The sequence below is a fragment of the Cupressus sempervirens genome, chromosome 7, assembly GCF_028749045.1.
Source record: "Cupressus sempervirens isolate cs-2001-9-10 chromosome 7, ASM2874904v1, whole genome shotgun sequence".
Taxonomy (NCBI): Eukaryota; Viridiplantae; Streptophyta; class Pinopsida; order Cupressales; family Cupressaceae; genus Cupressus; species Cupressus sempervirens.
The window spans coordinates 900,747,724-900,765,283 of record NC_143124.1 but is presented as its reverse complement, the minus strand read 5'-3'; the positions used below and the strand labels follow the sequence as shown (position 1 = coordinate 900,765,283).

General features: G+C 33.6%; 1 protein-coding gene across 1 annotated transcript; it reads left to right on the top strand.

Moving 5' to 3' along the window:
* Window positions 1-349: 349 nt before the first annotated feature.
* On the top strand, window positions 350-15,996 carry LOC149550408 (cytochrome P450 716B1-like). The gene is made up of 3 exons (XM_089793425.1): window positions 350-2,006; window positions 15,176-15,363; window positions 15,450-15,996. Exons 1-3 carry the CDS (start codon window positions 1,037-1,039, stop codon window positions 15,750-15,752), a joined length of 1,461 nt encoding a protein of 486 aa, XP_089649551.1. The 5' UTR covers window positions 350-1,036; the 3' UTR covers window positions 15,753-15,996.
* The last annotated feature ends 1,564 nt before the right edge of the window (window positions 15,997-17,560 follow it).

Sequence of the window (17,560 nt, the reverse complement as noted above, 5' to 3'; positions counted from 1 at the left end):
GCATGCAAATAGTGATACATAGTGATTTTATTGATTGAATAATTACTATTCTATTTAATCAATTATAGAACAAATAGTTAACTAATGACAAAGATGCCAAGTGCATATGTTTATTTTAATAATTTAATTAATAAGGAGGCAAGAATGGATAATTACTAGAATAATTAGGGTTATATGTTGAAACATTAAAAGGATAAAAATAAATAATAAATAGAATAATTAAGATAAATTTCATCAATAATGATCTTATGACAAGATGTCAATTTGAAACATCTATTATTGATTTTGTATAATTTTTGAAATGTAATATTATATATATGAATTACCATTTTAAAATATCTTATTTTTAAAAATTAATATCATTTTGCCTCGACGAGAGAAGAGAACTCCCAATGCCGTTTCGGATATTTCGAACCAGGCAATCGGAGAAGTAGAGTCGATATCGATTGAATCAAGAAATGAGTTAAAAAACCTCGTTTCTCACTTTCATCCTCTCCTGCATGGATCTCGTGGCGCATATTTGATTTTTTTTTGAAATTTGTCTCACGATCGTCACAATGTCATTGACAAAATTTCTAAACCCTATCGAACAATGAACTAAACATCCTCTTCTTCTGCGCAGGTCGCTTGGCGCATTTCTAGTTAAAAATTCAAATTTTGTCTCTCTCACGATCGTCACGATGATTTTCGAAACTTCAAAACTCTATCAGCTGTCTGTACAATGTAGAGTTTTTGCTTGTAATTCCAAACGTTACAAACAATTCCTCTCTTATTTTTCATGTAATTCCAAAGATCGCAAATTGGACTTCTTATTTTGCTTTCTCACGCCGGCCGGAAGGAACTTATTCTCGCGAGAGTCACAATGTCAATCGTTGTCTCAGGGTAAATTTACGGTTACAAGAAAATCGATATAGATCACAAGAAAATCGATACTTTCTTTAGCCAGCTAGGGTTTATAAGGTCTCCAGATCTACAATTACAAGCAAATCGGTACTATTCTCAATTTTTAAACCCTTGAATTCTTAGGCTCACTATTATGGCGGATTTTAGGGCTCTGCTAACCCCTGAGCTCTTATATTCCACTCTGTATATCATCATCTTGTCCTGCCTCATCATCATAGCCAAATCAATTAAACCTCGGGAAGGGAAAAATATTCCTCCTGGAAAGCTAGGGTTTCCTATCATCGGCGAAACGGTCGGATACCTGAGAGCTCGCAAAGCAAACAAAGGAAAAGAATGGATCGAGGAAAAGATTCAAAAATACGGCCCTGTGTTCAAAACCTCATTAATGGGGTGCCCTACGGTCGTCCTCACTGGCCAAGCCAGTAATCGCTTCCTCTTCATGAACGACTACAGCAACATCTTCACAAAGCAATCCACTCGATCTGTCACAAAGATCTTCGGCCGCACAAGTCTACTGGAACTCCCGGTGACAGATCACAAGCGTATGAGATCCGCCATTATGTCCTTCCTCAAGCCCGAAGCCCTGCAGAAATTCTCTGCAAAAATGGATTCTGTCATTAGACGGCATTTTGCAGAGTGCTGGGACGGAAAGGAGAGCGTGAACGTGTGGCCTTTGATGAAGAGCCTGACTTTTCAGGTGGCCGCTGATCTGCTCTTCGGTCTGACGGACCGTCAAGAGACGGAGACTCTGGGGCAGGAATTTGCGAGGGCAGTGAAAGGACTTTGGGCCCTGCCCGTTGATCTGCCCGGGACGAGCTTTCGGAGGTGCTTGAAAGCCCGGGCTAATATCTGTGCCACGTTGAAATCCTTGCTGGAAGAAAAGAGAAGGGATGTGGTGCAACGTGGCGCCTCACCGCGGCAGGATCTGATGACGTGGCTGCTGACTATGCAAGATGAGGAGGGGAAGACCCTGACTGAGGAGGAGATCATAGATAACATGATTGTGCTTATGATTGCTGGCCATGATACCACTGCCATCCTTTTGACACACCTAGTTAGAACCTTGGCACTCAACCCCCATGTCCACCAGGCCATTCTTAAAGGTATGTGGTTCCCATACCCTTTTTATTTGAATGGTGTACATGAGTCTGTTGTTTATGTGAGAAATTTGAAATTTTTTTTTGGTTTATGTGAGTGGTTTGATCTTGAATAAATAACTAATATCAATCTATTAACTAAAATGTTTTGATTGTTTTAGTCGTCGCTAATTTGCTTTTTTGACCAATATCAATCTATAGCTTTTTTGACCAATATCAATCTATTAACATTGAGTATTTAAGCCCTCTATAACTTGTTTGATTCTCTTTCCTTTACATTTTAGATTTGTCTACATATATTAGAGTATAAATTAGGGTCAAAGTCGTTTCATTTTTATGAAAAAATTGATCCCAAATAAACAACTGGTACCTATCTATTAACTACACTATATTAGTTGGAGCCTTCCCTAATTTGCTTATTTGATTCACTTTCCTTCACATTTTAGATTTGTCTATGTATATTAGAATATAAATTGGGCTCTAAAATAATTGGAGGAGTCAACATATTTGTTGTTTATATGAGAAATTTGATCCCAAATAAACAAGAGGTATCAATCTATTGAGTACAATGTATTGATTTTTCTAAGTCCTCTCTAGTTTGATTGTTCGATTCACTTGCCTTCACAGTTTAGATTTCTCTACACATATTAGGCTATAAAAAGGCTCTAAAATAATCAATCGAGCCACCATACTTGTTTATATGAGAAATTTGATCTCATGTAAACAACCAGTACCAATTTATTGACTATAATGTGTTAGTTGTTTAAGCTCTCTTTAGTTTGTTTGTTTGATTCACTTGTTTTCACATTTTATGTCTCTCTACATTTTTATTTTTATTTTTTTTTCTTGATAGGTAATGGGCTGAAGCCTAGGTTTTTTATTATTATTTAATGTTGAAATTAATTATCATTATTATATGTTAAACTTGTGTAAACTCAAACCCAAGACCCTCAATTGAGAATCCCAATTCATTGTTGTGTTGTAGGCTCTTGCCTATATATCTCTACATACTATTAAACCTTCAAAATTTTCCAGCTACTTCATTCTATTTGTGTTGATTGAATATTCTTCTATTTTTTATTTTTGTATTTTAACAATAATAGGATTCATATTTTTTAAGTTTGGAGATTATTATTTTTAAATTAAAAACATTTACTAAAGTTTTTACTTACATTAAATATTAAATATAAGTGGGTTGCAATTGAGCCAGTCTTATGTTATAAATAATTAGGAGATAGTTGGCTTACATGGCATAATGTGTTTTGAAAGTTTTATTTGTGAGAATATAAATTAGAGAGTAAAAACCTCAAAGTGATGAATGTGATAACAATTCCTTTTCTTAATAAGAAATTATTTTAGAGGTACTTGTGTGCTACAACTCATTGAGGTCATCACTAGTCTACTTACTACTCATTAACACCATCTTGAAATTTGACTAAATTGTAGAGGACAAATCTAACCATCAAAGATCTGGTCTTGAAAATATTCTCCATATTTAGTTCTTATATGACCCCATTGAAAGCTTTTTGGCACTCATTTGTCTATGATCACAATGTCAACTTTATGCAAATGGTGAGAATATTTTTCTTTTTTCCTTTGGAACAACATGAAATGTATTGTGGGCATACAAAATCATAACTACTTACCAACATCCTTACTAACTCTCATAAACTAAACATCCCTTCTAGAGGCCAAATTACATGCATGAATAGTTATTGTAATAATTAGGGGATAAAATAATTATGAGCAAGACATCTATTACATGATGACACAAACAATAGCCAACACATCAATTGCATGACATTTTGTAATGCCCCCTCATCGATTGCCAAGTCCATCAATGTATTAGCATCATATTATCCTCCTAATAGATATGACTCGCTTTGCAATTAGAAAAATTCCTTAACAAGTCCAACCAACCTCAAAAAGCACTATTATTTTTTTATTTTATTTTTTTAAATTGTCGACATTACATTTATAGTTACAGGGAATTCCCTCTTAGCCATCAATTTCTTACCCCCAATATTAAATCTTGACAACAATAGAGAACAATTTTAATTCTGGTTTTTTTGTTTGTTTCAATCAAGAGGGAGATACGTAAATTTCCTATGTCTTCACCTTCATGACATTTGAACATATGACCACTCTAGAAGACCTTAATTTCCCATTGGATGCCTAATAAATTCATCTTTGTCTAACCCTCTTTCCAAGGTGTCCAAACAACACTTAATCTTATCATGGAACTAGGGTTAACCCTAAGCATGACATGAAGGTGGTGAGGACATTATAGGTTTTCCTCATTTCCCCATTCTAAGAGAAAAGTGACTTATATTTTAAGGATCAATTTTTTGTTGCATTTGTTCATGGTCTCTACAAGTGCCTCTTCCACTTTCCCTAGGAACGTTTTCATGTTCAAGGCCTTATCTTGAAATGTTCATTTATTTACTTCTTTCCAAAGCTTCAAAATATTTATAGAAAGAGTAGTTACCCTTAAACTTGCAAAAACCACCCTCTTATTGAAAATTGGCCAAGGGTTAACAAAAATTATAAAATATTGTTAGGAAGGAGGCTTGACCAATTTAATTTCGGTGACATGTGTTTTAATCATTTTTTGGAGAAAGAGCACCCTAAAAAGAACAATGTTAAACATCAACAATTTTTATGCAAATAAAGATACGAAAGCCAATAATCTTTAGTACTCTACCCTTAACAACAAAACCTATTTTCAAATTACAAAATCCTTTTTGAAGCACATCATTTGATCTAACTCGAATCTTCAAAGTTGTAAACAATCCTACTCAATACTTTAGACAACAAATCAAGTCTCAAGAAATATAAAGATCTAGGAAATCAACTAACCTTGGGGTCCCACACCAAGAGTCCTTTCAAAATAAGACTTATCTTTAATCTCTCATGAGAAATGTTTTACAATGAGATCCACACATTCTACCAAATTTTCCAAATGGAAAGGATTCAATAGAGTTGACATTTAACCTAGTTCACAATTCTTCTATTGTACAATTAAGGTTTGAATTTTGAATAGTTGTGATTCGTGGTGATTTCAAATGGTAGGGGTTATGACCCCCAGCCAGGGGAACCACTTAATCTAGTGATGCCCGTCTTAAACCCTTCAGGGGGCAAGGGTTCTTATATTGTGAAGGTGATTAGCTCACAATTGAGGATTGCAAATCAAGGCATGAAGGATGCACCTTTTGGCCTTGAGATTGAAATAAATAGAACCAATTTGAAGGAAATTATTAAATTAAAGAAGGTATTGGTCGGAAAAGACTTTAAATCAGTGGAATAGGAGTCCATCCTAGAATACCCGCAAAAGGAAGATGGTTTTCAGGCTCTCACTCCTAGATGCAATGGTCAACCACGTTGTGGCATTATGGAATGTTTCTCTTCTGGGAAGTTTTTCTCGTCTAGGTCTTTAATTGACATGATTTAGAAATGGATGGATACAAAATGGAGACTTAGGGGTAGTGTGTCACCCAGGGCTATGTTGGGTGCTTCTTCCTATTCAAGATGTGAGAGATTCTTGTGGGTTCTTGGGATTTCATGAAGCATTACCTTTCCCTTTGCAAATGGAAACTAGGGTTTGACCCTCAAGAAAATTTGAATAGGATGACTCCTATGTGGCTTAAAATGTTAAGATTACCATTGGAGTTATGAGATGAACAAATCTTCAAGTGGGTGGGGGACACTATTGGACAATATGTGGTTACAGACGAAGTGACAAAGACTAAATCCAAGTTAGTTTTTTCTTGACCGTATTAACAAGACTATTCACAAGATGCTTCTTAAATTTATTATTTTATAGTTGAAAATGAGAAATAAAACTCAGGCATTGGTCCATGAATGTGCTTCTATCTTCTATAAAAATTATGCCAAATTGAGACATGCAATTTTTTAGTACAAGATCCTTTTGGATAAACACCTTCTATTGGTTCTAGATCTCACACCTTGGACAAGTCATTGAGAGAAAAAGTTGATAAAGCCTTAGGGGAGGTAATAATGATGGATCCTCCCTCGACGGAGGAGAAAGTACTCTTGTTGATGTCTGTCAATCCATATCCAACAAAAAGGAAGTTAGCAATGGGAGAAAAGACTTACAAAGCCTTGGGGGAGGTACCTTTGAAGACTACCCTCTTGGTGCAGTGCAAGGTAGGAGAATCTCCAAAGGAGATGTCCTAGCCCCCACCAAACAACCACACAACGAAATATAAACAAAACCACAGAGATTTAGATCTACATGATGTCGATTCTCATAATAAGATTTTCATCCAACATGTTTGGCGTTAAGGCCTTCCGAGCTATGGCCAAATGCATCAACAATTACAATAAAAGTTTAGCAAGATCTCACAAGATTCAAACCACTAGCTAGCCAAGATCCACAACTTGGTAGAGAACTCCAAGAAGAATCTTAACTCGTGCTTGCAAGCCACCAAGCAGCCTTCTTGTTTCCCAAGCCACAACTACTAGCTCTACTAACAAACTTTGCTCTCTTAGCTACTCCTCTTCTCTATGATGGATGACAATGATAATGACTCTAGACTCCACAAGACCCTCTACTTATACTAAGCCAAGCCACAAGTCGGCCTAGCCAATTGCATTAATTAAATACACCCACATTAAATATACCCATCAAGCCACAAGTTAGCTTGCAATAGACATTAAATACATAACTTGAAAAATACTTAGGACAAGCCCCAAGTTTACAATGCATAACTAACTCATAAGACCACATAAGAATACACACACTTAGATATAAGTCTACGTGCCAACCAGCTATCCAAATCCAAGAGCACGCACACTAACACCCTTGTATTGAAGCTCGCAAATACAATCTCCAAAGCTATGCCAATACATAAGGAATATGTGACCAATCGTCACCAAAATGGCTCTAACTCCAAACTCTATGCACACTTAGGACAAGGTTCCCCAATATGCCTCAAACAAATCCCCAATCACACAAACCATAAGGTCCACAAAAATCCAAGCTCGATGCTTATGCATCATTTCTCAAAGGAGGTTAGAGTCATTCCTTTAAAGATTGTTAACTTCAAAATGAAAAATGGGATTGGCGGTCAAGAAGAAGACACTACCTCCTCCTATGGCGATTGAAGTTGCAAGACGAGTCTCCAATATTGTTTAACAACATACTGGTGTTGAATATAACACCTTCTAATGAAGAACAAAAAAATCTTAGAATCACTGAGGCATCTCTCATCTACAAATGTTAATTTGATACATGTAGTGGGAGCAGAAAGGATAAATCAAAAAAGGAAAACAAGTAGTATGAAGACTAAAGAGGTTATTGCAAATGGGACTAGTCGCCCTTCTGACAATATTTTAAAGCTTAAATAAGTTGCAAGGGAACTTGCTAGTGGTAGGTATAGGTACCTTGATGCAAACTCCAAAAGAGATAAATATGAGGGGTTTGAACAACTCGTGGAAAAATTTATGCTTTGAGAAGTTTTATGCAGGAAAATCATTTGATATTCTCTTATTACAAGATGTGAAGATGAATTTGCACATTGTTGACAACACTGTTGGTTCTATAGCCCCTCTTATGTCATCAGTGAAGCAATTGGATCCTCAAGAGAGATGGTCACAATATAGAACCCTAAGAAAATTAAGGGAAGCTTGATATCATATACACCCAATTACTTGGTTGTGACCCTTAGGAGATTATGTTTGGAACTTGATAAATTCTTATGGCCCCAATACTCATTTTGGTAGAAAAGTGGTTTTGGGAGAGATAGCTATTATGATCTTGGTCAAATAGGACTCCTTATGGATGGAATCTAGCAATTTTAATCCATCTCTTTTCCCTTTAGAGAAACTAGGAGGTTTTTTTTATCACTCTAATAATATGGCTTCTCTCTCAAAATTCATTAACAATACAATTGTTTTTGACATCAAACTAGTTGGCCAAACATTTAACTAGTCAAATAATAGGCAAGGTAATAATCTTATCCAAGTAAACTTGATAGATTTTTTATCTTGGTGCATTGGTTGCAATGCCACTCTTGATGCCTTTCCAAGAATGGTCTTTAATCAAAGCTTGATGTTCTTCTTGCGAAACTATAGATGTATCTAATAACCAACACATTTTAAACATGAGATAATATGTCTCTCACAACAAGACTTTAAGAATTATATCAAACAATGGTGGAGCATCCCAGTTCAAGGCTCTTATACCTTCCACCTCATAGCACATACATATAATCCATGAGGTTTTGGGCTTTGTTGCTTCCATCAAGCATTGGTTAGTGTTTGCCATAAAGCATATGGTGTCTTCATACTTTTCCACCACTGACTTAGGGATCCTATCCCTAAATTGCATCATATTCTAGAAACTCTTGAAGTAATCCCAAATAACTCCAACTATTGTTGTTTCATTCATCTTATTGATAAATAGTCTCAATTTTTTTGCAATTGGCATGTGAGTTCCCAAATAATTGGCCCTTTACCTAGAACTTGGTTCATGAAGTAGAAGAATATGCCAAAAATAAGTGTACCATTTTTTAAGGCATTTTTTAACCCTTCTCCATCTTGTCTATATTATCCAATAATTGTGTTCTCATTGTTTCATATAGATCATACTCTTTTTCATCCTTCAACATCTCATATGTTGTGTATATGGCTATCACACATACATAATTTACCCTACTGGAATAATATACCTTATATCCTATTACTATGGAAGAACATTTGACATCATCCCCAATGATATCACTAATTGTAATTCCTCTTTTATCAACTTTTTCTCATGTAGTGCCATGAACAATATATGTCTTTATAGACTTTAGCATAGGCATTTATCATCATGTGCCTTGTAACTTCTTGAATAGTCTCTTTTGTTATCTTGATGGGATGTACGTATGTCAACCACATAAACTCCCCATGTTTTGTTCTCAACACATATCTGATGCATTCAACATTGCTTAGAAGTAAAAATCTAACAAACTGGTCCAATTTCTTCTCCATGAGGGTTTTTAACTCAAGTTTGTGTTGATGATTATAATCACTTATCTTTGTAATGCATAAATCCTCAACACCATTTGTTCCTAGGTTATATATGGGAGAGTGAATGCATGCCCTAGTGTCTTCACAATGCAAGATCCCATCAGGAACATTTGAAAATGCACCATCCAGATCTACCTCTATGACTTTGTATGAGTGTCTTGAATTATTTCCTAGTTTTGACCTTTATATCAATAATTTTTTAAGTTTTCACCTTTCTATGATTTAAACTTACAAAGAATTGTGTAGATAAAATACCTTTTGTCAAACTAGGGCTTGCTTGCAACACATATGATCACTTTTATTTTTGCTTATATCTTCCTTCAAATCATCTCAAAAGCTCCTCAATCTTGTTTTCTTGAATATTAAGTGGCAAATGAGATTCATAACTTCTTTTGTATGCATATTTACCTAATTTGTCATTGTAATAAATGTGTTGTGTAATAATTCCTTCGCAAACCCTTTCATTGTTTGTCTCTTAGAAATCAATCATGAATCTCTAATTCAAGTCCAAATTTCTCTGTTTGATCATATTCAACTTCTCCGTGCCCAACAAACTCATGCAAAGGCCAAAGGCCTAAATTTATTTCCTTGTGGAATTAACATCCTTATATCAAGATGTAGATCATTCAATTGCATCCTTTATGCATTTTTTTATATATTTAGTTACACACTTCTTCAACATCAAAATTTTCATCTCCTTTGTTGCCTTTTGGCTTGTTCCTATCCATGTTGATTGCACTTTTGTTGTACTTTTGCAGTACCTAGATAAGTGACCAAATTTTTTGCATTTGTTAAAAACAAAGTTCCTTTTCACTTGATTGACCATCATGTTCCTTCTTGGGATAGAATCTTGTAATATGACCAAAACCATTACATGCGTTGCATATAATCTTGCTTTGGTTAGTGAAATAATTATTCAATTTGCTTTTGCATGCATTTATCTTATGACCATGATTTTGACACTTGAAACATTGACTAGAAAAGGATACTTGATTATGATTTGCCCTATTCCTATAATGCATTTCTTTATGTCCAAATTTATTGCAGGTACAAGACTTGTCTCTAGTCCTTTGAGCATTAGGTTTCCTTATTGATGTCTTCTTTCCCCTGTCCTTTTGGTTATACTTCTTCTCAGATTTAGGCTTATCTTGAGTAGATTTTGAACTCTCCTTCAAATCCAAGTTGAAACTTGTAATTGTTATTCATCTAAATTTCTTGTTAATTGATCTCAAGATTTGAGGCATTTAGAGATTAATATTAAAAAACTTCAGTAACAAAAATTGTAGTGCTTAGAATCTAATTTTTGAATATCTAATTTATTTGTATACCCATATGATAGAATTTGCTTTTTGTATGGATCTTTAAAAACCACTTTTTCAAAATGTATGTTTCATGACCATACCACACTCTTGTACGAACACCATAATTTGACACAAGCAAATAAATTTTTGTAGATCATTTTAAAGGAAGTTTTACCTAACACGCCAAAGATTGATGAAAATATTTTTCCTTCATTTTTTATTCAATAATTTATTTTTATTAAATTTTAATTTGCTATAAAGCTAATTTTTAAAATCTCTCATGTACGGACATCGAAATTAAGTTAAGAAATAAAAAATAAAAATTTATAAAGTTTTAGTGAACCTCATTATTTTGTGTTTAGGTACCACCTTTGATTAAAAAATAATGCAAAAATAGTAAATAAAATCATAACACTCTAAATTTACAATTATGAAATCAAGATAGTGAAAACTCTAATGGGTTTTTGTTTTGTCAAAAAAATTGATTGGGAAGACCCTTTAAAATTATGACAAGGCCTAAGTTTGTTAGTTGAATGCCTTAGCCAAATCTTAAGAGGTCAAGCCATAGGCTTAGTCTCACCAAGCCTATCTTAAACCAAAATATGAGTCGAAAGAAAAAAGGTCCACCCCATGTTGTAAGAAACAGACGCTCTTATTTGAAATTCAAAAAATGGGTGCCCGGTGAAGTCAGTGTTTAAAAATGCATTTAAAAAAAAAAAAAAAAGAAAGCAAGCACCCGTTTTTGAAAAATAAAATACGATCACTTGATTTTTTTTAAACGGTTGCCCATTTTTTATTTTTTTAAATGGGTGCTCGTTTTCAAAAAATCCAAATATTTTTTTGAAAATAAAAAACATGCACCTAATTTTTTACAAAAACGAGTGCTCATTTTTTGAAATTTGCATTGGGCAATCGAACCTAATACAAGTGCTCATTTTTAAAAACAGTTGCCCGTTTCTAAAGGAGTATGATCTCAATTTGCGAACTTCCACAGTTTTAAGACCCAACTTCTTGCTTCTACCCCTTGAATTTCTCCTTATAGTCGTTGGCAATTACATGTTCCTCACTTAGTTCTTCTTCTATGTCCTTAGCTGCTTGTAGATTCGCCACAAGTTTGTTGCACCACATAGATCTCTCCTTTAGGGATTGACTTAAAACTTCATCATTCTTTTTCTTATCCTCAATTTTCTTAATCATCCTTTTTAACATAGATTGTATTTCTTTTTTTAAGATTGCATTCTCTTATTTAAGTCTTTAACATTCTTCAGTCTTATCTTTCAAATCGTGGCTCAATTATTAATCATTTGAGCTTTCACTATCGTGTTAATTTATGTGTTCATATAGCTCCTTCCTCTTTATCTTAGTTTTCTTCAACTCAAATTTTAGTGACTTAAAGAAAATTTTAGCGTATCTTAGCACCTTATGTAATTGATCATCTTCAACTTTTGTTTGATCAAGATCTTCCAAAGCAACAATGAGTTGTTCATGTAACCTAGAATATGTTTTCCCTTCCTAGATCACCTATAAGATATTAGGCTTTCTCTAAGGGCCCGTTTGGTTGCAAGCGTAGGAATTGAGAATTAGAATAGAAAATTTGAATGAGAATGGAGAATGAAGAATAGGAATGGAAAAATGCAATCCAATCTTGTTTATCCCTTGTTTGGTTATGCAAGCTTAAATTGGAATAGGGTTAACTAGCAATCAGCGCCATTTGAAAATATTTTTGAAGATGCAACCGGCACCATTGAAAAATCGTTGAAATATTTGAAAATATTGAAGACAAAGTTCCAGCGCTCACCCCAGGTCAAAGAGGATTTGAAAATTTAATCAAATTTGAGAAAGTTAAAATGAATGCAAGAATAGCAATTCCAATTACAAGTATTTTTTGGAATGGACAAAAGCTCATTTTGGGGCTAAAATGAGAATACGTATTCCTATTCCCTATTCCTGTTCGACGCACCAAACAAAGAATACAAATCATATTCTAATTTTCTATTCCTATTCCGGTTGTATTCCAGCAACCAAACGGGCCCTAAGGGATCAAGCTTTGATACCAATTGTTGAAGGAGGGAATAGTGAGAAGGCGAGGTGAATTAGTGTTCTTTCAAATTTTACTTTATTAACTCAATTCACAAACTACTTAATGCATAAGCTAAAAAGTAAGTGCATGAATATAAAGCAAATAAGATTGCACCATAACACATGATTTTTTTATCATGAAAATCCTATTAGGGGAAAATCTACGGTGTGGATGGGACTCATATGCCAATACTCTGTAGAAATATCATTTTACAATTAGTTAGGAGTGCACTTGCATTTAGGCTCATCACCTAGAGCTCACTACTCAATACAAAATGGGCTACGACCCAGCATAGAAAGGCTTACATCCCTTACAAGGATCAATATACAGTGAAGAGTCTAAGAAACATTTAGCAATGTCTGATTACAATTGCATCTAAGCACATAACATAAATTTGATACCTTGTTTCACTAAGTTCCCTCTATCTTTGTTCTTCATCAATGAGTAGGTCATTATTGCGAATGCTACACAAAACTTGCACATTACCACTTTAATGTCTCTAATAATATGTTGACCAATAACAAAAAAAACCTAATCCATCAATCTTATACTTCCACAATCCCTAATTCAATCTTATGATGTCAACATTATACTTTCTTCGAATATGTAAACCATGTTTCCCTTAACCACCAAAGAAAAAATTGAAATCTTAATCAATTCAAGATAATATTGTTAATGTTCTTTCCTCCAAGATCTCTTGAACCAATTATTAGTAATAATACATATTAGTGGCATATTCCACTTTCACCAAAAAAATAAATAAAGATAATCATTAATTTTTCATTAAATATGTCGGCTCAACTTATTTGAATAAGATTTGACCATAAAAATGTTTTGCCAACTTGCATCGTTAAAAAATTTGTCATGTCAGCTCGTTTTAATTGTCAACCTTGAAAATTGTCACTAGGAAGTTTATAACTTATATGTGCCAATATATCTTACAATGAAACCTTGGAATTAGCAAGAATACACCTTAATCACGCTTTCCCTAGATGTGCACCCAAAAATATTAATCTAGTAACCTTTGCAAATTCAAACATTGTTTGTGTTAGAAGAATACTATTCTTTGCTCTATACTTGACCTATCTAACTCACAATTTGATCACCTAGTGGGTTACGCATGTGAGCTTGGAGTTTAAACATCATATTGTCATCAATGACAACATTTATGCATATAATCAATGTCTCTTGTCATTTTCCCAACAAGACAGAAATAATCATTATTATATTTTTGAAAATATATAAATTCAATTTCATTTTTGAAAATAGATTATTTTAAAAGAAAACTTTCCAAAAAATTCCTTTTGATTATATGGAAAACAAGAAACATTATTATTGGGATATATATATATATAAGATTTTGAATCTATGTCACACTATAGACTTTTTTTTATGTACATATTTATATCTTTGAATATTTAATACCAAGATGGATTATGTGTATTCTAAATACAAACACAACATTTTAAAAAGCTAAGCTAATATCTCATTTGTGATATTGCTATCAGGATTTAATTGTGTAGTTTTTTAGTCAAGCTCATTGACTCATGTTTCATGAGTAGTGATTCATTGAATCCATCTCTCATGACAATAAATCTTGATAGCAATATCACAACTTGACTTGCTCTGGAAAATATCGCCTACTTATCAATTGATGAGCTTAAGGGGCTTTCTAGTGAATGGTTCATAAGGCACAACACTTGGTGAAGGTTTTGCAAATGGGGTTGCAAGCAGAGTGGGTTTAACCATGGAGGAAACTTCGTAGTTAAGTGCACTCAAGATGGAGTAGTACTGGGATGGGTGACCTTTTGAGAAGTCCTAGTGCTTCACCTCTGTGAGGATCACCTATATCCAATTAGTGTTAAGTGTTCCATTTATTCTCATGAGAGATGGATTCAGTGAATCACTACTCATGAAACATGAGTCAATGAGTTTGACTAAAAAACTACACAATTAAATCTTGATAGTAATATCACAATTTGACTTATTGTGGAAAGCATCCCTTACTTATCAATATCTCTTTCGTTGATCAACAAAAACATATTTTTAAAATTTTCCCGAAAATTCCCAATTATTCTAAACAAATTACAATAGCATACATCGTACTCACTCATTAGTCCTTTATTTCTATCCAAGGTTTTAGAATTTTTTCAATCTAATAACCAGGTCAATTGATGCCACCTAATTTTAATATTATTTTCTGAAATATTTATTTTTCAAAGTAATTAATTTTTTTAAAAAGAAATAAGTCTATAATTACATTCATTTTTTAAATTGTAATATGCACTCCTAATAAAATATTGAAAGTAAATATTCTTGAAGTAAAAAAATACATCTCCATCAAAGTCATTAGTAAACATCATTAAATAAATATACATAGTAAATTAGTATATAATCGAATAATATAAAATCTATGAATTTTATTTTAAAACTAAATGATCATTTTAAATCAATCACATAGAAAATATAGCAAATGAGTGACTTGTCTTTGAAAACATAATTGAAGTTTTTAAATATCAATGTTGATCTTTTGGAATATTTGTGGAAATAGCTAAGTCACTGTCTATTACTTTCAAACCTTTGAGCAACAAATGTTTATAGTCATGGTACATTTCTTGAATAAATAATAAAGACATAGCTACATAATTTTCACAATAAGGTTTTTGTTTTCTAATACATATGATTGTTGTCCAAATGTAACATATGATGTTTTTATAATTCAAAGGTTATTTGATCTAATACACTTTTATATGTGATAGAACACAAGGAAATTCTACAAGGAAAACAAACTGATGATCCCCTTAGTTGGGAAGACATTCAAAAAATGAAGTATTCGTGGAGGGTAGCACAAGAAACATTACGTTTGACACCGCCTGTATTTGGTGGATTTAGAAAAGCAATCAAAGATGTGGAATATGGAGGCTATACAATCCCAAAAGGATGGCAGGTATGATTAATCCACATATCAATTGAGATGGTGTTATAATACAAAATTTATCTAAATCTAACCTATACTTTATATTTTCTTTACAGTTATATTGGGTGACTAGTCCTACACATAGGAATGAAGAAGTTTTCACAAATCCAGAGAAGTTCGATCCATCACATTTTGAGAGCCAACTTTCCCCCTACAATTTTATATCATTTGGAGCAGGACCTTGTGTTTGTCCAGGATATGATTTTGCGAAGATGGAGTCAATAATTTTCTTATACCATTTAATATCTAAATACAACTGGTCGCTGATCATTCCAGATGAAAAAATAACATGTGACCCGTTGCCAATTCCTGTAATGGAACTACCAATCAAACTTCAAACCCTAAATATAAGTCAATAGGTATGCTTATATATGTGCATAGCTTGAATATATTATATCATTGTAGCATCATTTTACATAATAACACAAGTTCTATTATGAAGTCCTAAAAATATATTTATCAGATATGAGGCCTCGCCCCGACCCATCGTAGCATAGTGGATACATTATTATTTTGATACTCAAGACTCGATATGTCGGGATATTATTTGATGCACTAAACATTATTATGCAATTTTACGATGTGTGATGCTTTACTTTCAAATATTTGATTTAGTTATTTAATGCTTTATGAACATGTATAATGATGAAGTAAATGAATGCAGAACTAACACCTTGATTATGCAATTTTAATGGTCGAAAATAGGAGTAGAATGAGATAAACAATTGATTATTAGAAAGATGGATGTTTTAAATTTACATGATTTTTCTGATATGTAAGTTACATATATGCATGTGATTTCTTGAACTACTGATGTGTGCAATTAGTGTGCAAGATATTTAACTGAAAAATCTAATGGAAAGACGAAACTGTACCCCTTGCTATTTGTGCTAACTTGCATTGTCTTTCTTTGAAGGTTGTTATATAGTCTTAAAATTCTCCTAGCTTTTGTTTGGGTTCTATTAAATCTTTAAGGCCTAAAAATAATAAATTTAAGTACCCTAGGGGTAAGGGTATGGGTGGGGAGTACTTTCCACCCCCTTGACCTCTTTGGTTGACTTTTAAGGTCACTCAAAAACCCTACTTTTGGTTAATTGCAAAAATTAATTTGTCTCCTCCATGAGTTGGTGACTCAAACTCCAACTTGGGGTTACCTAAAATCTAGTTGAGTTAGGATCATATTTAAAGGCATTTTGGAGAATTTTTGGGGTTGTTACCCAATCTCTAGTTTTTAAAAAGAAGTCTAAAGATTGAAGGAAAGGAAGGAAAGGAAGGATAAGCTCTTCTCAACTTGTCAATTTACTATAACTTTTTGTGAAAGTAGAGTTTTTCACTCTTGGATCATGTTCATAATATTGTTCATGCTTTGATTCATGCATAAGGCATTGTGTTGTTCTTTGTATTGCTTGTATGTGTGTTGAGGTTGTTTGGGAGGGATCTTAACTTTTTCTTGGATGTCATTCTTATGCTTTGCTTTGAAATTTTGAGGGAATTTCATGGAGATTGTTTTAGCATTACTCACCCTTGGATAGAGAAGAAGTGGCCATGAATGGGGGAAGGGCCTTAGTTGGACCTCAATGGTGTAGAGTCTCCTCTCATGGTGAGAATAGGGAAAGAGGGTAGGGTGTATGGGCCCTTACTTGTCATCACATACCTTGTATGAAAATTTGAATTCTTGAAGAAGGGAAGGAATGAGAACTCTTGTTATATTGGCCTCAAAAGGGCATTTGTAGAAGAACGAAAATTCTTGAGTTTTAGCCCCGAAAGGGCTATGTTATGGTATGGTGATTGACATCTCCTATTGAGAAAATCCACCTCCCCCCTAGTTTGGTTCAATGTTGAACCTATTGTGCAAAATCGAGATGGGAATGCATGCTTGAATTGTTCTTCATATTATGTTGTTTACCTCCGAGTCAGTTCTTGTCTTTCCCATGAATTCCCTTGATGCATTGAAGATATTGGAAAAGATCTCTTGCGAAAGACCTAGAAGAGAATTCAATTGAATTGTAACATTATGTGAAAATGTATTTAAATTTTGATGTAGTTGGCAAGGATGTCGAGTTTTCTTACTGGTTCTTTCTCGATGGAGCCTTGAACCAGGTTGATTAATAGAAGAGAAAAGATTGAGTAACCCTCTTGCATTATACCTTATGTTATTTCAATTCAT

Bases quoted from the DNA above. Each gene is read 5' to 3' on its own strand.
- LOC149550408 (XM_089793425.1), top strand. From the start codon at position 1,037: ATGGCGGATTTTAGGGCTCTGCTAACCCCTGAGCTCTTATATTCCACT. The intron at 2,007-15,175 runs GTATGTGGTTCC...TATATGTGATAG, and splicing joins CCACCAGGCCATTCTTAAAG to AACACAAGGAAATTCTACAA. The intron at 15,364-15,449 runs GTATGATTAATC...TTTTCTTTACAG, and splicing joins CAATCCCAAAAGGATGGCAG to TTATATTGGGTGACTAGTCC.